The sequence below is a fragment of the Lolium perenne genome, chromosome 6, assembly GCF_019359855.2.
Source record: "Lolium perenne isolate Kyuss_39 chromosome 6, Kyuss_2.0, whole genome shotgun sequence".
In the NCBI taxonomy this organism is placed as follows: domain Eukaryota; kingdom Viridiplantae; phylum Streptophyta; class Magnoliopsida; order Poales; family Poaceae; genus Lolium; species Lolium perenne.
Window position 1 is genome coordinate 273,272,203 of NC_067249.2, and position 22,836 is coordinate 273,295,038.

General features: G+C 45.9%; 5 protein-coding genes across 6 annotated transcripts in view; 3 read left to right on the forward strand and 2 right to left on the reverse strand.

Moving 5' to 3' along the window:
* Positions 1-6,109: 6,109 nt before the first annotated feature.
* LOC127326818 (uncharacterized) lies at positions 6,110-7,332 on the reverse strand. The gene is made up of 2 exons (XM_071822605.1): positions 7,142-7,332; positions 6,110-6,596 (listed from the first exon to the last, which is right to left on the reverse strand). The coding sequence occupies exons 1-2, from the start codon at positions 7,330-7,332 to the stop codon at positions 6,110-6,112; spliced, it is 678 nt and encodes a 225-aa protein (XP_071678706.1).
* Positions 7,333-7,914: 582 nt separating this feature from the next.
* LOC127326806 (eukaryotic initiation factor 4A-III homolog A) lies at positions 7,915-11,603 on the forward strand. The gene is made up of 8 exons (XM_051353598.2): positions 7,915-8,271; positions 8,452-8,692; positions 8,760-8,840; positions 9,514-9,621; positions 9,699-9,818; positions 10,410-10,577; positions 10,777-10,863; positions 11,233-11,603. Exons 1-8 carry the CDS (start codon positions 7,958-7,960, stop codon positions 11,344-11,346), a joined length of 1,233 nt encoding a protein of 410 aa, XP_051209558.1. The 5' UTR covers positions 7,915-7,957; the 3' UTR covers positions 11,347-11,603.
* LOC127326849 (uncharacterized) overlaps positions 10,355-22,836 on the reverse strand; it is a 152,928-nt gene continuing 140,446 nt past the window's right edge. Inside the window, exon 4 of the transcript XR_011746288.1 lies at positions 10,355-10,367. The gene's annotated coding sequence lies outside the window, so the exon portion shown is untranslated. The remainder of the gene's footprint in view (positions 10,368-22,836) is intronic.
* Positions 12,374-14,041, forward strand: LOC127326695 (uncharacterized protein At2g24330). Its single transcript, XM_051353490.2, has 5 exons — positions 12,374-12,694; positions 12,836-12,992; positions 13,216-13,319; positions 13,477-13,587; positions 13,680-14,041. The coding sequence occupies exons 1-5, from the start codon at positions 12,473-12,475 to the stop codon at positions 13,806-13,808; spliced, it is 723 nt and encodes a 240-aa protein (XP_051209450.1). The 5' UTR covers positions 12,374-12,472; the 3' UTR covers positions 13,809-14,041.
* LOC127326768 (uncharacterized) lies at positions 15,427-22,768 on the forward strand. 2 transcript variants are annotated; one of them, XM_051353552.2, is made up of 6 exons: positions 15,427-15,727; positions 16,186-16,327; positions 16,555-16,658; positions 16,805-21,524; positions 21,850-21,935; positions 22,064-22,768. In XM_051353552.2, the coding sequence occupies exons 1-6, from the start codon at positions 15,503-15,505 to the stop codon at positions 22,337-22,339; spliced, it is 5,553 nt and encodes a 1,850-aa protein (XP_051209512.1). In that variant the 5' UTR covers positions 15,427-15,502; the 3' UTR covers positions 22,340-22,768. The 2 variants fall into 2 exon arrangements, with proteins under 2 accessions (XP_051209512.1, XP_051209513.1); XM_051353553.2 differs by having other exon boundaries at positions 21,850-21,984; positions 22,064-22,199.

Below are 22,836 nucleotides of genomic sequence, written 5' to 3' on the forward strand. Positions count from 1 at the left end.
CTTTCATCCTCCGCAGAAGCACCCATGGTATCAGCATAATGGTATTCCTTGAAGAAAGCAGCGTCCATCCACAGAAGATCCTCAATCATTTTCTCAGCTACGGGTGTCACCGCGTCATTGATCTTGTCGACGTTCCTTCTTCTTTTTCTTAGTTTGCCGTGGTAGAGGTCAACAACGTTGAACATATTCAACTTCGGGTAGCAGATTTGCAACATGATCAAAGCAAAACGGGCGCCGGCCATCAGCTGAACCTTCACAAACCCGTGGATTTGATGAACATTTTTGAATTTCTTCATCAGAGCAGGAAGATTTTCGGGCTGAGGATTCCGAGAAAACATAGCATTATACACCATGGCTAAGGTACTAGTGCAGAACTCAAGAAATTCTTGGACCTGAGCAGCACGATCCTGGAACTGAACAGTTCGTCGGGTGCGATCTTCGCTAGCCCAAAAATCACTGTCATTCTGTCTGGCAAGCCGGAGAAGGATTTCTCCGAGTGAGGCTTTGCAGCCTTCACTAGAGTCTTCCATTTGTCCTTGTTCATTCCCTTGGGGTCGCCAACCTTTGCCCAGTCGATATCTTGGTGGCTGTCGGCAACCAGAGCAATGGTTCCTTCGACTCCGACCTTCAAGTTCTCCTGTCGATAAGCCAACGCAAGGTCTTCTTGAGGAAGGAAGCGTCTGACAAGCTCGGAGAAAATTTGCGGCTGCGTCTGCTTGGGGAAGAAATGGGGGAAGAGGCGCGTGAACGCAGCCCGCGCATCGGAAATATTGGTGCGCGCCAGATCCCCGTGCAGCTCGAGGACTGAGAGGGTGTCGAGAAGACGATCCTCCTCAGCTTCGTGCAAGGTGAAATCATCACCCATTTTTCCTGCTGGAACAAAATTTGAGTTCATCAAAATACGCAGAGAACCAATCCCACAAGAAGCTTGGAAGATAAGAGTAAAAACTTACTAACAAACCGTCGGTTCTGAGTTTCCAAACGAGCTATGATGGCATTTTCGCGCGCTATCTGTTGAGAGACCTTGTCACTCAGAGCATTTTTAGCTTTGTGAAGCCTCTGGCGAAGATCTTCGACAGTAGTGGCTTCCTGTTCAGCTTTCTCGCGAGCCTTTTCGCTTCGCTCAAGCTTAGCAGCGAGCTCTTCAGCGTGTTTCTCGGCTCGGTCGAGGTTTTCTAAAAAAGAAGGTCCAAAGGTGAAAATTTGTCGTCAAAAAACAAAAGGAGGTTTGCCGAGGAAAGTGGGCTATACAGAACAAAGAAGGTGTTACCTCTCATGTCTTCGGCTGCATCACGGTACCCAATAAATTGGGTCCCAAGCTTGATGAGGTGCTTCATCACAGGCTACAAAGAGCATCAAAAAACACATTCAGAAGGGAGAAAACTCGACAAATGATTAAAGATAGATTAGCAAAGCAAAATAGTAAATCAAGAAAAAGAAGACTTACATCGTCCATAGCAGAAGTCGAGGAACCCCCCGCAACAATTGCATGGCTATCGCCAACCCCAATCCTTGCTCTTTTCGGCGCGGGGGCTCGGGGGCTGGCTGTAGGAGTCGATGTTTCCACATTTTGTGGGGGAGGAGGCGAAGATTCCTCGGCAGCTCGGCGTTCTTCAGAAAGAACCAAGGTGTGGGAGGTACTCATTAGAGCCGTCCCATGAACCTCGGGTTCCTCTTTTTCCTCTTCTTCGCCACTGTTAACACAGAAAAATAAGCGCCAAAGAAAAAACAAAGGTGGAAAAGAAATAACAGTAAAGAAGCTTACGAGCTAACGGAGCCTACATCATCGTAAGGGTTAAAGGCACCCTCTTCTTCGGGTGACGTTTCTTCGGCAGCAGGGTCCGTGGGCTTGGAGGTGCCGGAATCCTCGACTTCATCCCTCTTCCTCTTGTTCCTAGGAGAAACAGCAGAATGAGGGGAGCGCACTGATTCGGAAGCATCCGATTCAGATCTTTCGGAAGAAGCCGCGGATTTGTGAGATCCCGCGACTCCACTCTCAGGACGAGAAGGTTCTTGCGAGTCGTCAGTGACAACAGCTCGCTCGTCCACCTCTCCACCTTCAGGAAGGGGAGGGAGAGAAGATAGAATTTGGTGGTTCTGCACGATGAACAAGCAACATCATGGTCAACATACAAATCAAATGAGGAAGCAGTCGAAAAGTAAAACCATAACTCGAAGAATAAGTTACTTACTTCGGGAAGGGCGTGGTTGCCACTATACGGCTCCACGCGGCAGATGGTTGGAACATCATGCTTCTTGCTTAACGAGGAGAAACGTCGAATGAGCTTCTCCAAGTCCTTCACAGAAAGATCCTTGGATAGGCATACATCCAAAGTGGGTTTTTGCGAGCCTGCAGAGGCTGCACCCTGATCCTAAGGAAATAAGCAGTAATTTGGACACCCGATAGTTCTTCACCGCGGGTGTTCTGCAGCTCGTGGATGCGCTTCATCAGAGCATCCGTAGCTGTCATTTCTTTGGCAGTAGCTTCAGCGTCCCAGGATCGGCGCCTGAGGATTTTTGTGGCACCATCAAAAGGAGCGATGTTGTATTATTGAGAGTTGTTGTACTCCTCCTGGACGTACAACCACCTCCTGCGCCACCCTTGGACGGAGTCGGGAAATTTGACGTCGAAGTAGTCAACTTCGGGACGGACGCAGATGACAACGCCGCCCACATTGTAGGTGACATTGCGGGAGCTGTTGCGCCGGAGATAGAAAATGCGCTTCCACAGGCCCCAATGAGGATGGGTCCCGAGGAAGCACTCGCACAGAGTGATGAAAATCGAGATATGAAGGATGGAGTTGGGGGTCAGCTGATGCAGCTGAATCCCGTAAACAAAGAGAAGTCCACGGAGAAACTCGTGGATAGGGGTGGAAAGGCCGCGAATGAGGTGGTCGATAAAAGTTACCCGGTACCCAATGGGAGGACTTGGGAAGCTTTCGTCGCCGGGGAAGATCAGTGAGCCCTCCTTCTTGATCAGGCCAAGCTTCTTGAGGGTCTTCTGGTCTTGGTTGGAGATTTTAGATCTCTCCCATCGAGAGATCTCCGTGTTCTCCATCGCTGCGTTGGTGCCTAGCGCGGTGTGTCGCAGCAGTTTGGTGCGCGGCGGCATAAAGCAGAGCTCTAGTGGAGAAAAGACAGGATTGGATGCACAAGTGCGAGGAGTTTGAGCACGGCAATGGCGGAACTGGAGAGAGGAGAGAGAAGAGCGGCGCAACGAAGGGGGAGAATGAGGACGAAGGGGCGATTTTATAGAGAGGAGCCGATTCGTCGCACCGTTGGATGAAAGGAAAATGCATCTTACGCCTTACGCGTGTCAATAAGGGTACAATCTTCTTGTCGGCAAGAAGTTACTGGACAGAAGTTACTGCGCGCGTGCCGGTAATTGCGGAGGACGTGTGTCCCCCACTTGCGCAACGTGTCGACCGTGCAGAACTTTGGACCCACACTTCAACGACGTGACAGGAGCCGTGGTTTTCCAGGAGGTGGTCGTGGCTATCGTCAGCAATGATATCATCATGAAGGAAAATATCGGGTGGTTTTATCAAATATAGCGACAACGAAAACAACAAGTGAGCTAACCAGAAAAGCATTGGGTGCTTGTGATCAAATACAAAGCATTTGATCACACGCTCGGAGGCTACTCTTATCAGAAATATGGTTCATATTTCTGATAAGAGGGAGAGGCGGCAAAAGAAAGTATCGAGTTGATACAAGATAAAAAAAAGCCTACAACCAAGTACAAGTACTTGTTTGTAGTCTCGGGGGCTACTCCCATCAGGAGCGCTGGTCGTGCACCCGATAAAAATGAAAAAGAAGGGAAGCTGGCAAGATAGCGACAAAGAAAGAAAAAAAGGTGAGCCTATAACCAAGTACAAGCACTTGGCTGTAGCCTCGGGGGCTACTCCCATCGGGAACGCTGGTCGCGCTCCCGATAAAATATAACGAGTCATATTGAGCATATTCGAGTTAAAGTATAACTCTTCATATACTCCCATCGGGAAGTCAAGATAGCAAGTCATCATATGACTCGAGTAAATATGCCATTCCAGCAGCCGAAAAATGCACTCGATAATATATTCTCAGAGCGCGTCCGTCGCGAAAAAATCTCTGAATGCCGTAATATTTTACGAAGGTAAGTCCCCGGGATCTGTCCTGTGTGGTGTGGTATCGCACATGAATGCACTCTGCTACTTTTTTCCGTATCAACAGATGCGAAGAAAAATCCTAACGGACGCGTTAGGTACCCGATAAAACATGACTGGAATTCGGATCATGGTAAGACCTTAAGCGGCACATGTCGAATTACGCCAGTATACCGGGGTCGAGTCCAGAGATTTGAACTTGAAGTAGGTTCTTGCGGGATTACCACGAGAGCAGTTAACTGGTACCTGATCCGTTAGATGAACCAGTCCCATTTACCATTATCCCTGTACAATATATAATTATTTTATGAAGATTGTCTAGTAACTCGAAGAAATGGTGTGTTAATCATAATGATGGAGATTTTACTCGATTCTACGATTTAAGCAAAATCTCGGGGGCTACTGACATAGGCATCCCTAATGGACCTGCCGAAGAATGTACCCGGGATTTACTGAAGGCCCACGACCCGAAGATTACGAAGCTCGGAAGCCCAATAAAGCATCGATATGGAAGTTAGAGATATATATGGAATAGACTTGTAATTATACGGAACGAACTCAAGGAGTCACCCGCTGTTTGTAACTTGTATGTCACGAAATTCTCGGCTTCGCCTCCTATATAAGGGGGAGTCGAGGGAGAAAGAAATGATCGATTCATTGTCAACACAACCCTAATTTTTAGTAGTCGAGCACCTTTTCGGCTGAAACCTTCGAGATCTACTTGCCCTCTACTTTCCACGAAACCCTAGTCTACAACTTGTAGGCATTGACAAGTTAATACCTTGTCACATAGTTTTCGGTTTTCCTTAGACCGATACATGATTTGAGCGACGTCGCCAAAACTCGTATTTTTCACATTTTCTGCTCATTTTTATGAGCTATAATGCACAATTTTTTTTTATCTTTAGAAAGCACATTTTTTGTTTCCAGGACGATTTTCAGCTACCGTGACGACGGATACATGGTTTGAGAGGCTTCGCGAAAGCTCGTGTTGTTCATGTTTTCTGCCTCTATTTTTGGTGGGCTGTAGCTCACAGTTTTAAGTTCCCGGGACGATTTCCAGCGACGGCCACCACCGATACATGGTTAGACGGGTGTCAACAAAACTCGCCTTTTCCATGTTTTCTGCCCATTTTCGTGGGCTATATCATGTAATTTTTGGTTTCCGAGACAATTTCCTAGTATCGTGACAACCGATACATCGTTTGAGGGGCATTGCCAAAACTAGACGTGAGCCGGCAGAAAAATGAGTGGTAGAAGCACTTCTGCAGTGAAGAGTGTGCATGCGTGCTTTATAGAAAAAATACGAGAACGTGGCGGGAAAATATGGCGGGAGAGCTGAGGCGGGAGACATGGGCGGGAAAAAGATTGGCCAGGAGGCGGGAGAGAAAGGCGGGAACGCATAAACCCTAAGCATTAGCCATCGTAAACATGGTCGTGCAGTGATCATGTAGATCATCGGTCATTAGGGAGCCGCTTAGCCTGGTGTGCTTCAATCGGCCAACCAACGGCCTATTTTTCCTGATCGACGTGCGCTCGGACTACAGGAAGCCGATCGGCGTTCAGTCTACCAATTTTCCTGTCTCCCTGACACACGACCTAAGCAGTGATCAGCCGACGGCCAAATGGGCAGCCGGGAGGTAGATCGGCCGACAGAAGGCAGACCGAGTATATATTAGGCTGGTGCCAATGCATCACCCCACTATAGCCTGCCACGTCAGCTTTTTTCCTCACTCTCACCCCACTCTCACCCCACTCTCACCCCACGGTGCCAATGCACAGGCTATAGTGCCAGCTCTCACCTCTCTCTCCTCCACATCAGCTTTTCTCTCTCCTCGACATCAGCATTTCTTTTTCAGATTACAACATTCAAAATAATGCAAGAAAATTATTTTATTGAACTAAAATTGTTACCGATTACAATATAAAAAAAATTACATAAAAATTTGAAAAAATTACATAATCTAGGCATTAGCCCACACATGCTCAATCAAATCATGCTGGAGCTGTGTATACATCGGTGAGTCCCTCATTTCGTTGTCCATCTGAATCCTGGCTGCTAGGCTTGGTGGTGCATGGTTGTGTATCGCAGGGCCGACATTGGAATCAACTGTCTCATAGATGTTCTCCAAATTTGTATCACGCTCATCGTCGATGATCATGTTGTGCAGAATGACACATGCACGCATGATCAACCCAAGAGTATGTCTCGAGTACGAGCGTCCCGGAACTGCTAGAATGTTGAACCTAGCCTTCAGCACTCCAAAGGCACACTCCACATCTTTGCGCCAAGCTGATTGAGCAGCAGTGAACAGTCGATGCTTTTCACTTTGTGGAAGAGTAACACCTTTCATGAACACCGGCCAGGGGGGGTAGATGCCGTCGGTAAGGTAGTAACCATAGTTGTACTCGTGTCCATTCACCGTGAAGTTCACTATGGGTGCTTCTCCCCTAAGCACATCACTGAACAACGGCGACTGGTTGAGTACATTGATGTCGTTGTTGGACCCGGCCACTCCAAAAAAGGCATGCCAGATCCAACGATCATACGACGCAACGGCTTCTAAGATTATGGTAGGGTGTTTGATGTCTCCCCTTGTGAATTGACCGGCATGCGCCACTGGGCAGTTCCTCCACTGCCAATGCATGCAATCGATGCTCCCTAACATGCCGGAAAGCCACGCTCCTCGGCTTTGGCTAACAGACGCCGAGTATCCTCGACGCTTGGTCGATTTGAAAACTGTTCCCCGTAACAGTCAATGATGCCTTCACAGAATCTATCTAGACAATCTGATGAAGTTTGTCTAGCTAACTTAAGCCACTCATCTATCGTATCTGCAGCGGCTCCATAAGCTAACAGACGCAAAGCCGCAGTACACTTTTGTAGGGGAGAAAAACCAGCACGGTTGAGAGCATCAACTCTTTGGGTGAAATACGGAGAGTATTCACCCAATCTATCCACAATGCGCAGAAAAAGGGATCGCCTCATCCGATACCTTCGCCGAAAGAAGCTCGGAGGATAATTGCAGTCGTCGGCGAAGTAGTCCTCGAAGAGCCGATCGTGGGCACCCAGACGATCACGCCTGATGAACTCTCGGCGACGTCGCGGTCGTCTTGGCTCCGCCTCCTCGTTGAGCATCGCCTCCTCATACTCCGTCTGGAATGCACCGATCATATCACCCTCCATTCCGTCGCTCGAACTGCTGCTAGACGAAGACATGGCGTTGAGAGGAGTGGAAATGGAGAGTGGAGGAAATGAAGTGAGGTGTGGAATGAGTGAAACCATATGGGGGTATTTATAGGGGGTGGGGATGAAATTTTGGGGTTTTTGGCTTTTTTTTCGAATTTTTTGAGCCAGCAACGGCTACCCCAACGGCTAGCTGAGGTGGACGAATCAGATCGCGCCACCTCAGCTAGCCGTTACCGCCTCCCTCTCGCCCCGCCTATCGCCCGACTCGCTAACGCCGCCGCCTCCTCTCCCTCTCTCTCGCCTCTTCGCTTCTGCGGGCGATGTGGCGCTACCGCCGGGCGCCCGCGCCACCGCCCGCCGCTACCGTCTCATCTGCCTCTCGCCCCGCTAGCGCCTCCGGGCTACCGCCCGCGCTGCCGCCCGCGTTGGCACCAGCCTTAGCCACGGCAGGGCAGCACGCAGTCTTTTTTCTGAAAACACCCCCGAAACCTCACAAAACTTACACCGTCTATGCGGCAGTCCATCCTAGTATATATTAGCGAAAAACCCAATCCACCAGGTACCCACGCGCAAAAAAAAGAGAGTCACCACGTTTCGCCCACCCACCTCTAGGGTTTCCCCAATGGCGGCGGCGGTGGCGACCACCTCCAGGCGCGGCCCCGGCGGCGGAGGCCGGCCGATGGACGACGAGAACCTGACCTTCGAGACCTCGGCGGGTGTCGAGGTCGTGGGCAGCTTCGACGCCATGGGCATCCGGGACGAGCTGCTCCGCGGCATCTACGGCTACGGCTTCGAGAAGCCCTCGGCTATCCAGCAGCGCGCTGTGCTCCCCATCATCACCGGCCGCGACGTCATCGCCCAGGCACAGTCCGGCACCGGCAAGACCTCCATGATCTCACTCTCCGTCTGCCAGATCGTAGACACATCCGTCCGCGAGTACGTCTCCTCTCCGCCAAATCCTCCTCATTATTATTAGCTTGAATCGATGGAAGAATTCTAGGGTTGGTTTACTTATTTATTATTATGTAGGCAAGTCTGGTGTTCTAGATTTGTGGCAGCATGTCAGATTTTCACATAAAGCTCAAGTTGACATTGGGTACAATGTTGATTTTGTAGGGTGCAGGCGTTGATACTGTCGCCTACTAGAGAGCTTGCCACGCAAACAGAGAGAGTGATGCAGGCTGTTGGCCAATTCATGAGCGTGGATGTGCACGCCTGTGTCGGTGGCAAAAGTATTGGCGAGGATATCAGGAAGCTTGAGGCTGGAGTGCAGGTTGTGTCTGGAACCCCGGGCAGAGTCTGTGATATGATCAAGAGAAGGACTCTGCGCACAAGGGCCATCAAGATCCTAATTCTGGTCAGTGTAACTCTTGTCATATTGCATTTGCTCAAGTTGTACGAGCCTTAACATGCTTTTGTAATAGGACGAAGCCGATGAGATGTTGAGCAGAGGTTTCAAGGACCAGATATATGATGTCTACAGATATCTTCCCCCAGAACTTCAGGTTGGTCTTTGAATTCCTCTACTGCTATCTTGTCTAGCCTTTTAGTCTCTTGTGTCGGTATGCTGATACTCCCTCCGTTCTCTTTTAGTCTACATTCTAGGAAAAATCAGACAAATTAGTAGTGCATTTATTAGTACTAGTTAAATTGATAAACAACCAATCCAAACTACATTGAAAATAGTGACATCCAATAGATAAATGAGGACCACTTTGTTTTCCGTATTCTTTTTGACTAAAAGCTAGAATGTAGAGTATTTCAGAACAAATTTTAGGCCTAGAATGCAGAGTATTTCAGAACGGAGGGAGTACTTTTTAATACCGAATTCAAGTTGTCACCTGACTGTATTTGTTACTCCTTCGCCTTTCCGGCTGGACTGTTTATTTGTGATATACACCAAGACCCTGTCTTGCACCACTTCTGCTATAATCATCTTGCCGGTAGCTAGTCATGGTTAGTCAGATTTGCGTGTTACTCATTTGTTTCCTATTGTTTTTCATCTTTTTTTTTCTGCATGTTACTAAATTAACATTTGTGTCATTTCTGAAGTAGTGAACTGATAGTGGTGGTGTTAAACGTAAACATGAGCACTGAATCTTTAGTTGATGACTAGAAATAATGGCATCTCCCTGTCAGAGGTCCCATATGCTTTTCTAATTGTTGAACCATATGCAGGTTGTATTGATCTCTGCAACTCTGCCTCATGACATATTGGAGATTACTAGCAAGTTCATGACTGATCCAGTCAGGATCCTTGTGAAGCGTGATGAGTTGACCCTAGAGGTAAATTACCACCACTTGTTTTGCTTGATTATATTTTTTCTTATTTGGCACTTACATTTTTCATGTCATGTCTGTAGGGAATCAAACAATTCTTTGTTGCTGTTGAGAAGGAGGAATGGAAGTTTGATACCCTGTGTGATCTTTATGATACATTGACCATCACCCAAGCTGTCATTTTCTGCAATACTAAGAGAAAGGTAATGTGTAGCTCGGTTGAATTATTCATATTATTCACAGGCCTTTGGCAATAAATTGCTGTTACTATAATCTCTACACCCCAGTTACCATTTTTCTGCGCCAGTTTCTTGTTTATCCTTATGGATATTTTTTCTGCATCTGGGATTTATTCCTTTTCTCCTGTTCCTTGTTGACAAATGCATTTTATCAGTTTAACGTTTTGGATTTGCTATTGGTTACTCCATTAGATTAGAGCAATTTGCTTTTTGACCAAACTGTATGCAGTCTTGTCCAGCTTTTCTTTTCTGAAGGTTATGCAGCTTTTTAAAATATACTATATGTTCAGTCGACATATTTGATGGATCAGCACTTGCTAAAGTGATACTTGTCTTGTGTCAAAACATTTATTAGTTCAAGTAGGGCAATCCCCACAATCGGCTCCTCCCCAGAAGACATTTTATTTGTTGATATTTTGGATTGGCTTTTATAGTTACCCTACTTACTGTAGCAATGTGCTTCCTTTGACTAAAGTGGTCCACCTTTTCGGAAGGCTGTCCAGCTAATAATCGATGTTTTACCATATGCTAATGTGATAATTTTCTCTTGTCCAGGTGGATTGGCTTACTGAAAGAATGCGCACCAATAACTTCACTGTATCAGCCATGCATGGTGACATGCCTCAAAAGGAAAGAGACGCCATTATGAGTGAGTTCAGGGGTGGTTCCACCCGTGTTCTAATCACGACAGATGTTTGGGCTCGAGGGCTGGATGTCCAGCAGGCAAGTCTTGTTGCTAGTTTTAGTAGTGTTCATTTGCTACTAGCGTCAAATACATGCTTGCATGATGCTCCTCTTGATTACTGGCTGCATTTGTTTTCATTTGTCTAGTTTTTTTAGCTTTCATTTGTTCATATTTTTAAGGATGCATTTGTATGAGGCTCCTATTGATTACTGGCTACATTTATTTTCATTTTTCCAGGTCTCTCTTGTCATTAATTATGATCTCCCGAATAATCGTGAGCTCTACATCCATCGCATCGGCCGCTCTGGGCGTTTCGGACGCAAGGTAAAGTTACACATTCCTGCTGCAAAACTTAGACACCCCTTTTATAGCACTGCTTCTCCTCTACTTTTGACACGTGGTTAGTTCAGAACTAGAGAATTGTTTTAGTTTATGCATCGCTCAAAAAAATCAAACCAGCAATGAGAAATATTCAGCAATACTGTGAATAATAAGGATTGCTTATGTAGATTCAATTATGTATTACATTTTTGTATAAACTTTATAGGAAGTGGACATGCAAGACATGAGTAATCTGAACTGAGTTTTCTCCCTGTACCAAAAAACTTATTCTAGTATAAATTATGGTCTGGTGCAAATGTTTTTGTCTTCCACAGCATTCTTGCTTGACATGTATGTCGGGCTTGATTGCAGGGTGTGGCGATTAACTTTGTGCGCAAGGACGACATCCGTATCCTGAGAGACATCGAGCAGTACTACAGCACACAGATTGATGAGATGCCGATGAACGTCGCTGATCTGATCTGATCGGTGCTGGTGTTGCTGTTGTGTGTCTGATGATGATGCCGATGGTAAACTCAACTTGAACTGTTGGAGTGATCTATCCCTCTGTGCGTGTGGTTTGGGTTGGAAGTGTTTGGGCTTTTGACTGTTATCTCTGCTGTAACTTGAGCGTAGTGGGTTTGGTTGCTTTGGGCTGTGAACGAGATTGAAGTGTACATATTCTTTCCAGGACCAGATCTCATGTAAAACACTGTTGTTGCTCGTTTCTGCTTTGGACGACATCACAATTTGTTTTTTTCTTTTTTCGATTTGGTAGTAGATTTTGGCGAGCTACATGGTCTGCTTTACTTTTCAGTCTTTCTGATTTTAATTCATGGCCTGAACACATGTCAGTAGGAAGAAAAACAACAGGGAATTGTTTTGATTTGAAATCAGATTGTGGATATATGTCTTCATCTTGAGGTTGGTACGTTTTGGATTTCAGCGGCTTTGTGCAGCTGGGTGTAATGAAGCATCCTTCATCGAAAAAAAATGTCTTCATCTTATGTTCAAGAGACTATCTTGTATGCTCTTTCCTTTTTCTGTAAACAAATGGAAAAGCCTTCATGCCTGGGATGTTTAGATCAGTTGGAAAAACATGATGATATAAATGAATGTATTTTCTCCCTCTGAAAAACAATTGACTTGAATTTGTTAGATTTGCATGTACTTACATGCTTAAAACGCATCTGGATACATTAGAATGGAGGAAATATTAGGTTGATGCTACTAGGTGCTTAACAGTGTGCATGGTCGTGGTGCTCAACTACTTGCTGGCCGACGTGCACGCCCGACTGACAAACAAGTATAAGATGACATAATTCAAGGAAGACCAATGAGCTGTGCTACAAAATCAATTTTGATGAAAGCTGTTTCTTTTTTTTCATTAAGCAAGCTGGACTCGTTCTACTAGAGTAGTATTTTTGTTTTGTTGCACTGGTCGGTGCATTTAACATGTATGCACAACTCCTCCCTTCCATTCGGCCAAAGAGAAATTTTCATTTCGTTTCCCAGAATAACACGTACACTCCTGCTACTATTGAAAACACATCACTTGAATAGTTCCGTCTACGCAACCCTCGACTATCTGCTGTATCGACCGACCACATCCATGGCGGAGGATGCGCCGGCGGCGAAGCGGCTGGCCCGCGCGGGGTCCTTCTCGGGCGTGTGGTGGAAGCTGGGCGACGCCGCCGTGGACCCGTCCGTGGCGGAGCGCCGGCTGCGGTCCATCGCCGACGAGGAGGCCGACCTCAGGGCACGCATCGCCGCGCGCCAGGCCGGCGCCCGCGGGGTCCGGCGCAGGATCGCCTTCGCCTCCATCGCCGTCGAGGTTCTTCTTTTCACTTTGAGACAAGTGTCTCCTAGCTAGCTTCTTCTTTCAGTCTTGACAGTCGATCTCCACGCCACGCACGCACGCATGAGCTGTTGTGATCGATCTGATCTGATCTGATCACCTCCTCGATCTTGCCAGGCTCTCGCCTTCGTCCACGCCTACTGGACGGCGAGGCGGCGGCGCCATACCGTTGGGTGGAGCAAGAAGCTCCTCCTCCTGCTGCTGCCTCCTCTGCTAGCCATACCCGCCTCCGCCGCCATCGTCTTGGCCGCATTCGCCAAGTTCCACAAGATATGTAAGCAAATTCGCTAAGCGATCGTCTGTCCCGTCTGGTTTGCTAGCTTGCTCCGCCGGAAAGAACGTTGATCAAGAACGTTGTTGGATCAAACAAATCATGTTCAACCCTTTCGAAAATGCATGCATGCATGACTAGATCGATCGATCATCGATGGCCAGTCAATATGGTTTATATACGTACTGATTAATAAATTCTGCATATATATCGATCGTGCGTGCAGTCGACGGGAGGGACCAGCGGAGGCTGACGACGCTGCTGGCGGAGCGCAAGGCCAAGATCGGCCAGTTCAGGGGCAGCCACCACAACATGCAGAAGCTCCTCGAGGTCCCTTATAATTTCTGCCTCACTGCCTCTCCCCTCTTCTCTGCACGCTGGCTGTAAATTCTCTGAATGGAAAAAAAGAAGTACTAGAAGCAATGCGCACATTCTCTGAATTGCAAACAAATTCTGAATGAATCCTGCATTGGTTGGATTGATGCAGAAGTATGATCCAGACGCCGCCGCCGCTGAAGCTGATGCCGGTTCTGACCAGCCGTTTACCGCCGCAGTGTCCAGGATCAAGCGGAGCCACTCGCGGCTGAGCATCTACAAGGTATACATATGTGCTACGACTCGTTTCTTAAGCGTGGATTATGCAGCAGATACACAAATTAAGTTAATTATGACGATACTCCATGGATGCAGAAGCCTGATCATCCGGTCGTCGCTGCTGAGACCGCTAGTGCTGATCTACCGCTTGCCGCCGCCGTCGCCGCTTCCACGAGGATCAAGCGGAGCCACTCGCGGCTGACCTTCCACATCGGCGACGAGTGAACCATCGCACGCACGCCACCGTGTGGATGATCATGGCGAATAGGACGCTTGCTTGTTTTTCACCATCCATCGTGTAATTGTTGCTCGGCACGTACCAGCTAGGTGCCGCAAATTACTACCAGCGGTGGAAAAGGGGTGGCTGAAATCATGTGCAAATATACTTTGTACATACGGTTGCATATATATGGAGTTGGGACACTTTTATGATTCCATTCAGATTGTAACATTCTTGAGATATCCTGGAATGCACAGGCTCGCGCCTACGTACAGCAATACTAGTAAGTACAGTACTAGAGATATATTTTGGTCTCTGCCTTAATTTCCCGTTGCTGAGGTACAGTTTTAAGAAATACTAGATATATGGAATTCATGTTGAGAAATAAAGTTAATTCTCCCGGTCAAAAAAAAAATAAAGTTAATTCTACAGAAATACATGGGGATGTTTTTTTTATCAGGCCATCACCTACGTACCGCAGCTGGTTTACAGGAGGAGTTTTCGACACAAGTTACACGGCGGGAATCTCAAAGCAACTATGTTTCCTAGACGCCACACGAATCTGAAAGTATGAATCATGCATCGATGGAAAAACACTGGTAGTAAGATAGCGGCCTTTGCGATTTTATTTGTAAGCACGCGTCTGTATATATTATATTTTAAAAAATAATACTAATACCGATGCTACTATACCGTAGTACCATCAATCCATCATCTTGCATTATAATCGTTAGGCAAGTTTAGTTTTTATCCTGAAAGGTTGGCAGATGGGAATTCCTGGCAGATATGCAGTTGGCAGTACTGGACCTTTGTGGGCTGGCGTACCACTTCTCCACCATGCTATCCTATTCTATGGTCTATGATGTGCTAGCTTGGATCGATGCATGTCTGGAACTCGGATCCCATTCTCAGGACGTGACCATAACTACTTCATTTTCTTTTTCACCTGATCGTATCTGTAGCAGGCAGAAAAGAGGGAAAAATCACTCATTCACGCACATAGATAAGCGGCTTAACCTTTTCTAGATATATATGTACTTTTTTTTTCTAGATATAGATGTATCTACATACTAAAAACATTGGCAAGGAAATCACTAATCGTTAACTGCCAGCGATTAATCGAAATTCGGACGATTAACTGATTTAACCGGCCAGCGACTAATCGGTGCAATTTACACAAATTAGTGCTTAAAACACGTCTATATAGTATATATGCATATATATGCCCGGCCCTACTTCTCTAGAGCCAAAAACCCATTAAAACATGTACACTTCTCCTGCGTGACCTAATCTTCAAGATCATGTGCGACTCAGGATCCACCCGCCAGCACCATGTGTCCTTTCTTCCTATGACCTCCGGAGTTTCTCTTCTCCCATCACCTACCCAGGGTACAACCCGTCTTGCACCTCAGCCACCTACCCTATTGAAGGCGGACTCGAGCTCCCGGACGAGCTCCTCAAGGTGGTCGAGTTCTTGTATCTTAGATCTGGTCACCTAGCTGGCTTGACCACTAGGGTTCAAATCAAGCTTTAGCTACATGCCCACACACACCATGTTTAGAGGGAAAGGAAAAAAAAAGGGTCCGGGAAAAAAGAAGGAAAAAAAGGAAGCTTAGGTGGTGTAATGGAGTAGTGGGTTGGCACGTTTCCAGTTGGTTGAAAAATTCCATTCCCGTCCGCCACCCGCCGGACCCCCCCCATGGCCGCCGCCCCCACCGGCCTCTTCTCCGGCGTCTGGTCTCGCCTCCATGCCGCGGCTTCCCTCTGGCGACGCCGGGGACAGCTCCCCGGCGGCGATGACAGAGACGGGGTGGGTGAGGAGGAGCAGGACGAGGCGGCGGCCGTGCGATCGCGCTTGGCCAGGAGGGCGGCGACGGCGAGGCGCCTCGGGAGGAAGCTCGCCTTCGTCTCCTTCAACCTCGAGGTGAGCTTCTCTCTCTGGCCAGCTAGTTGGGAGCGGGGCCTGGAGGGTGCTTGCTGCTATGAGCACGCGAACGCGACCTGTCAACTCATACTAGTTGCTACTACTCACGATCACGGATGAGCTGAGGACCTTGCCTGGAGCAAGCTATTACTACTAGTATTTACTGGTGGAATTTACTCAAGCAAATCAGAGTTATTTTGTGATCATAACTTGGCTCTTTTGACATGTACTGATGCACGAATGAACATAATGATGGACTACTACTACTACCATTCAAAACTGACACTACTTGATTATTTCCTGCCCATTCTTGCATTGCCCGATCATAACTTCTTACGTTCTCCGAAAGAATGTATGCGTATTCGCCTAGGGTTATTGCGCCTGGTTGTGCTCGGGATAGTAGGCTGAATGACTGGGTTTCTCTGATTGGATCTAAGAGTTGTTAATCTCTTGCGCAGGTGCTGGTATTCGTTTATGCGTTCTGGAGGGCGAGAAGACGGAGCTTCACTTGGAGGCTACCCGCCCAAGCGCTGCCCATGCTCCTAATCCCCGCTCTAGCTACACTCATTTACGCTGCCTTCGTGCGATTCACCAGGATGCGTAATTTCCACAACCCATTTCATCTCTTGCTTTCTATCTTCCTTGACACCGTCTTTATTGCCCGTGCACTCTCTGGACTCTTACCAACTTTTTTTTCTTTCAAGTTTCAATATTACAATCTTCGGAAACTTTTATAGATGAGTGCTTATACGAAATCCCTTGTCTGGTTTGAAAATGCATTGCCGGTGAGTTTCTCCTAAGTGACCACAGCTCATCTGTCTCTGCAGTTGACCTCAAGGACAAGAAAAGGCTTGAACGGCTTCAAGAGGACAAGCAGCAAACTGATGCTGAACCAAGGGAGTTTGACCAGAACGACCAAAACAATGTCCAGGTCTGTTTATTTCTTACAACCCAATTTTGTCTGCATGTAATTTTTACCCATTATTATTATTATCGGCATGCAATGTTTTACCCAATTTCTGTTCTTCTAACATCATCCTTGTATTTAACATAGTTGCTGCCTGTTTGTTGGCGCAGAGCTGCGATGGTGTGGACGATGCTAGCGATTCTATTGTTGCAACTGATTCAGTGCCACGCACACCTAAACTTGGGAAACACAGCAAGTCGAGCATTAGCCAGAGGGATGACAGTGAAATTGATATGGCTTGGGGTCATAGTAATGACTTCCAGCCAGCGCCCTCAGGTGGACTAAGGCTGAGAAGATTGTCAAGTGCAAAAACATACATGACCAATAGCAGTGCTACAGAAAGAAGCGAGGAAAACACGCCATCTATCTCTGCACATTCACATCAGCATGTCCATGTCCTTATTTCCACTGAAGATAATGTTTCATATCCTTCTGACGATCAATCAAGATCTGCTATGTCTAGCATGCTTGCTCAACCTGCAAATGCCCCTCAAGAATTACCTGCAGGAGGTGGTGAGAATGAAAAGTTCGATGGATTGTGGGACATCACTGGCACTTGTTCCAGTTACAGCAAGGAGAATAGGTTGTCTCCAGCAGGTCCTCATAATAGTTTTTGTGACAGAGACGATTCACGCTCAAGTGGGCATGCAGTTTCATACTTGTCAACTGCCTTCGAGGAATTGCTTGTCAAGGGTGTCGAGGAGAAAGCATCGCCTGAACCACACACATCAGCTATGCTACAGCTGCGTTCTTCCACTTCAGAGGAGAAACCAACTTCGTGTGTAGCCGATGACAATGAACTCGTAATTACCTCTGATGTGGAGACATGTCTTCTGCCACCCATCTGTAGTGATGTCCACGACAATGCAGCCATTGTGAACATTGATACAGCCAGTCCTAAATGGAACCTTCTTCTGCAGTTGTATGGGGTCGAGCATACAGGATCGTCCAAATTCCATATACCAGAGGAAAGTACTACACCCTCCAACTTAGAGGAGGTTTTAATGTGCCCACCTTTAGTTAATAGTATCGAACGTTGCTTGGGGACTCCAGAGTTCTCTTTTTGCAGCCGAGAGACTGAAAAGCTGGAAGTTGCTGGAAATGACAGCTTTACTGATGATAATCCAGAGTTCAGCTTCGTATCCTCTCCAGAGTTAGCTGTGGAGGGTGGTAAGGGTGCCATTGAGAAAGAATTATGTGAAGTGAAAACAAATGAGGAAAATGCTATCATCAATATGGAGGAGGAGGAGGCTTTGCAAGACCCACTTATAGAAACCTGTAGTACTAGTGCACAATGCTTGGAAGCTTCAGATGTCTATTTATGCATTCAAGATGCCAAGATAAGGGAAGTTCCTGGAATTACAAACTTTGTTACAGCCAATTCTGAATTAATGTACCCGGCGTCCACAGAGTTACTTGCAGAAGGTGATGAGGACATCATGGAGGATAAAACATCCAACTTTCTCTTACTGGAGCAGAATGATGTACCTTCTAATTTTGAAAAGGAACCTATTCTGGATTCACTTGTAGCTGATACTGACGAACATTTTCTGGTTACACCATTATATAGTGAGGAGGTTGAGATAACAGAGGTTCATGATGTTGTCAAGGAAGGTATTTTTGAATCAGAAGGCGAGAAAGCATTTGACTATCGGAAGCTTGTTGTCACCCCTTCATATGATGATAGTAACACTCCAAGTTTGATAAGTGATTCAATGCCTGTGCAATTCATTCCAAATACCGACATAAATGAAGCTCTTGAAGGTAGCCAGGAAGCATTTTCAGAGCCGCTACACCAAAGCACTCGCCAGTCTGAAGGAATGTTCTTATCTTCAGGGGAGAGCAATAATGACGAAGTCTATTCAAGCAACTCAAATTCATATGCCAATGTGGTTGAAGACGAAGCGCCCTTTGTTGGCCAGGAAGGACTCTCTATGTTTCAAGAGGAGATGCCGATTACTTTTTCAGACAGTCCCATCTTTCTGGATGAAGTTAAAAGTGCAGCTAGTGTTGACAGTGATGCATCCAGTCCTGAATTGAGCCTTCAAACAGACCTGCATGGTGTGGGAGTTGAGGAGAATGAATCATCCAAGTCCCATGTACCGGAGGAAATCAGAACACCCTTCAGTTTGGAGGAAGTTTTACTATCCCCACGTGCAGTCAATAATGGAAGTCTATTTAAGCAACTGAAATTTATATGCCAATCTGCGGGGACCCCAGAATTCTCTTTATGCAATCAAGAGAGTGAGGAAGCGGAAGTTACTGGAAGTGTCAGCTTTATTAAGGCCAGTCCTGAGAGCTTCTTATCGTCTCCAGAGTTAGTCGCGGAGGGAGGTGAGGATGCCAGAGATAAAGAAACAGGCGGAATGAACTCAGAGGAGGAGAATGTGACACTAGTCAATTTGGAGGATGAAGCTTTGCAAGGTGAGCTTGTGGTCGGTACTACAGATCAGTGCTTGGAAACTTCAGAGTTTTCTTTACCCAGTCAAGGTGCCAAGACGACGGCAGTTCCAGAAATTCTCAGCTCTTTTACAGCCAGTCCTGACTTGAACTGCCCTGCATTTCCAGAGTTACTTGCAGAGGGTGGCAAGGACTTGAAGGAGCATGAAACATCTGACGTGCACTTACATGAGCAGAAGGGCCTATATATTAATTTAGAGGAGCCTTTTCTGGATCCACTTGTAGTTGATACTGCTGAAGATGCATTAGTTACACCAGAACTTTTGATGTGCAGTGAAGAGGTCAAGATGACGGAAGTTCATAGAGTTGTCAAGGAAGTTTTCTCTGAAGTAGAAGATGAGGGAGCATTTGACCATCAAAAGCTTGTTCTCACCTCTCCAGATTATGATGGTACCACCCAAAATTTGATAAGTAATTCAATATCCAGCCAATTCATTCCTGATGCCAGTGTTAAGGGAGCTTCTAAAGCTGGTCAGGAACCATTGTCTGAGCCACCACATGAAAGCACTTGTCATTCTGAAGGAACATTTTTATCTTCAGGTGAGATCAATCATGATGAAGTGAAAGTCAAAGCACCATTTGCTGGCCAGGAAGGACCTTCTAAGTCTGAAGATGAAATGGCTTTGACTCCTCTAGATACTTCCATCTTACTAGATGAGGTTGCAAGCACAGAAAATTTGACAGACAACTCTGGATCTTCTCAATCCATCCCAAACAGCAATCAGACTCAGTCTCTCCACGGTCATGAACAAGCTCCATCTGAAACATCACAGGAAGAAGTTACTTCTCTTCTCGAGGGAAGTCACACATCTTCAGATGAAGGCATAAACTCTGAAATATTTTCGCTCTATTCCAGGTCATCTTCATGTGTTTCAGAGATCAACATGTTGGAAACTCTCAGAGGTGGCACATCTTCTGAATCCCCAAGTGGCCGTGATTCAAACTTTGGTGAGAGGAACCCTGTGACATTTTCCAACATGGATAGTACAGAAAGTAATACAAATGACCCAGTGACTGCTGAATTTATTCTAGAGACCAACATGACTGAAACTCTTAATGCTGCTGAGGAATCAATTATTGGTTCACCACATGAAGATTCTTCAAACTTTCTGGGCACTTTTGTAGCTCCAGATGTAATCAATGACATGACAGAATCGGATAAACACTTGGACTTGTCGTCCTCTTCATTTGCTCCAGTGATTGATGCATTTGAATCATTGGAAACTGGCCAGGGTTTCTCTGAGCTGCAATCTGAAATTGGTTTTACAGTTCAGGAGACTTCGATGTTTCCTAAGGAGGTAAACAATGCCGAAAATTATTTTACTGATACAATTGGTGGTCCTCAAGATAGCGAGAGAACAGCAGTTGTAGCTTTGCTAGATGAAGATTTAACTCTTCACAGGGCTTACATGTCTCCTGAAGATGTAAGTGATGTTCAGAATTCTTTGGCTGATGATTATGCTTCAGATCTTCCTCACATGGTGGAGAGTCATTGCATCAGCGAAAAGTTGTCACCTGAATCTCAGGACCCTTTAATTTCAGAGGAGATTTTGCTTTATCCAGATGAGGGTTCCAATGCTGAACCTTTGGGTGATCCTCAAGATAGGGAAGATGAAGATTTAACTCTTCACAGGGCTTACGTGTCTCCTGAAGATACTAGCGACGTTGAAAAATCTTCAGCGTATGATTATGCTTCAGATCTTCCTCACATGGCAGAGAGTCATTGCGGCAGAGAAAAATTATCACCTGTATCTCAGGACCCCTTAAGTTCTCAAGTGCTTTATCCAGACGAGGGTTCCACCGCTGAAAATGATTTAGGCACTGCATACCCACCTTTGCGTTCTACAGAGGTCAACTTGGCTGAACCTTGCGGTATCGATCAGGAAAGAACTCAGCAACATGATGGGACCATGTTGGGATCTGAGGATATTTATATGGTTGACCAGGAAGCCGATCCTGAAAATCTTGATAACAATTCAGGGTCGCTAGATGTTCCAGATGCCACTATGACGGATAGTCTTCGAGGGGCAGAGATAGTAACATCTGAGATACTTTATGATGGCATGTTCAGTTTTGAGGGGACGTTAATATCTCTAGATGGTGATAACATTGCTGAGGAGGATTCTCCTAACAAGTCAGGTTCTGGTATGCACACTGCACAGGCCAGCACAACAAGTTTCCTTGGTCTTCAAGAAGGATCTTTCAAGCTAGAACATGAAAAGGCAGTTAATTCTATTGTCACATATGAGGTTGATACCAAAGAAACAAGTAGCTCAAATCGTGGTAATTCCAGCTCCGCTTTAACTCGCCATGACATCAGCTTCATGGAGGCTCCCCAGGAATGCCATATAGATTCTGAAAGTGAAAAAGGTGAATGCTTGTTAAAAGAACTTTCTGACATCAGATTCCTATTATTGCTGTTATTTAAGTAGTTTTGCATAGAGCAATCCGCACTCACTCCATTGGTTGGTATTTAGTGCATCTTACATGTTTTTTACCATCTAAAATCAGAACCAAAAAGGAGAGCTTTGAAAATTATTACAGTGCTACTCAAAGTGGAAAAGAGAAAGAAATCAATTTAACAACTACTGTATAGAAAATTAGGCATAACAGCTATGCTCATTGAATCTGTACTGTCACTTCATTGGAGAAAATAAAGTTGGATCTCTATTAACTGATGCTTCTTATTCTTCAGTTTCCGCCAAGGATAAGGAACCAAAAGAAGACGGTGAATCTAATGACATGAAAGAGGATGTAGAAGACTTGGATGACGACCATGAGGTGAGTCACACTCCCTCAGATGCTTTGAACGTCTATCTTCTTATTTAAGGTGAGTTGTATGATTTTTTGTGACCTGATTTAACAAGGTATACCGAACTCTACTTACTAGCTTGCTTCGATTGCTGCAGAATAAGCCTGTTGGCACTTTTGGGGTAGATGAAATTACATCTGCTCTGGTACCAAAGCCTTCTGTTGAAATTTCTGCAAATGATGTTTCTAGGAGAGATTCTGCCATAGGAACAAGCAATGATTTTGATATGGCGGTGAGGAAACCAGTAGTCACAATCAGTAATAGCAATGGGAGCAGTACTGTGTCCGAGCCAGCTGACGTGCAGTACACTGGATCGATTGATGAGACTGAAACACTTGGTGCTCCCCTACCTTCGGCCGTTGCTGCTGAATAACCTCACAAGCGCATCTAAATGCTTCCAACTGGAGCTGGTTATGTTTTTTTTCCGGAAAGCTTCTAATACTGGAGATTGGAGAAATGCAATAATCAAAGTTTGAGTAAGCACTATTCTTATTAGTTTTGTGTGGTCAAGGAAAGAAGTTCAGTACATGGAGTTCTTGTACAAAGTGATACGAGAGAAGTAAAAAATCTAGGGGTGAAAATGGAATCGCCTCTGGATTGAGTTTGTTTGCGTTTGGAGTGAAATTGTCCTAGTTCTTGCTTTTTTCCATCAAGAATCTAGGATTTGTCGAAAGACAAGGCTATCTTTCAGAGTGTTTTTCTCTTTTTTTTACAATTTGGGTTGAAGTTGGTTATGCATACACATGTATAGTTCTGTATATCTAGGTAATATACTGCCATGAGTAGATCTTTTAGGCAGTAATACTTTACATGAGTGCCTCATTTTTGCCCCTTTTGTGTACGAGTTGAAGGGCATTGGATCTTTGTAAT

Coding starts and splice junctions, on each gene's coding strand:
- LOC127326818 (XM_071822605.1), bottom strand. CDS start 7,332: ATGGAGGGTGATATGATCGGTGCATTCCAGACGGAGTATGAGGAGGCG. Junction 6,597..7,141: donor CCGAGCTTCTTTCGGCGAAG/GTATCGGATGAG, acceptor TGATGTGCTTAG/GGGAGAAGCACCCATAGTGA.
- LOC127326806 (XM_051353598.2), top strand. CDS start 7,958: ATGGCGGCGGCGGTGGCGACCACCTCCAGGCGCGGCCCCGGCGGCGGA. Junction 8,841..9,513: donor ATCTTCCCCCAGAACTTCAG/GTTGGTCTTTGA, acceptor AACCATATGCAG/GTTGTATTGATCTCTGCAAC. Junction 9,819..10,409: donor TCTGCAATACTAAGAGAAAG/GTAATGTGTAGC, acceptor TCTCTTGTCCAG/GTGGATTGGCTTACTGAAAG.
- LOC127326695 (XM_051353490.2), top strand. CDS start 12,473: ATGGCGGAGGATGCGCCGGCGGCGAAGCGGCTGGCCCGCGCGGGGTCC. Junction 12,695..12,835: donor TCGCCTCCATCGCCGTCGAG/GTTCTTCTTTTC, acceptor CGATCTTGCCAG/GCTCTCGCCTTCGTCCACGC. Junction 13,588..13,679: donor CGCGGCTGAGCATCTACAAG/GTATACATATGT, acceptor CCATGGATGCAG/AAGCCTGATCATCCGGTCGT.
- LOC127326768 (XM_051353552.2), top strand. CDS start 15,503: ATGGCCGCCGCCCCCACCGGCCTCTTCTCCGGCGTCTGGTCTCGCCTC. Junction 16,659..16,804: donor ACGACCAAAACAATGTCCAG/GTCTGTTTATTT, acceptor TTGTTGGCGCAG/AGCTGCGATGGTGTGGACGA. Junction 21,936..22,063: donor ACTTGGATGACGACCATGAG/GTGAGTCACACT, acceptor CGATTGCTGCAG/AATAAGCCTGTTGGCACTTT.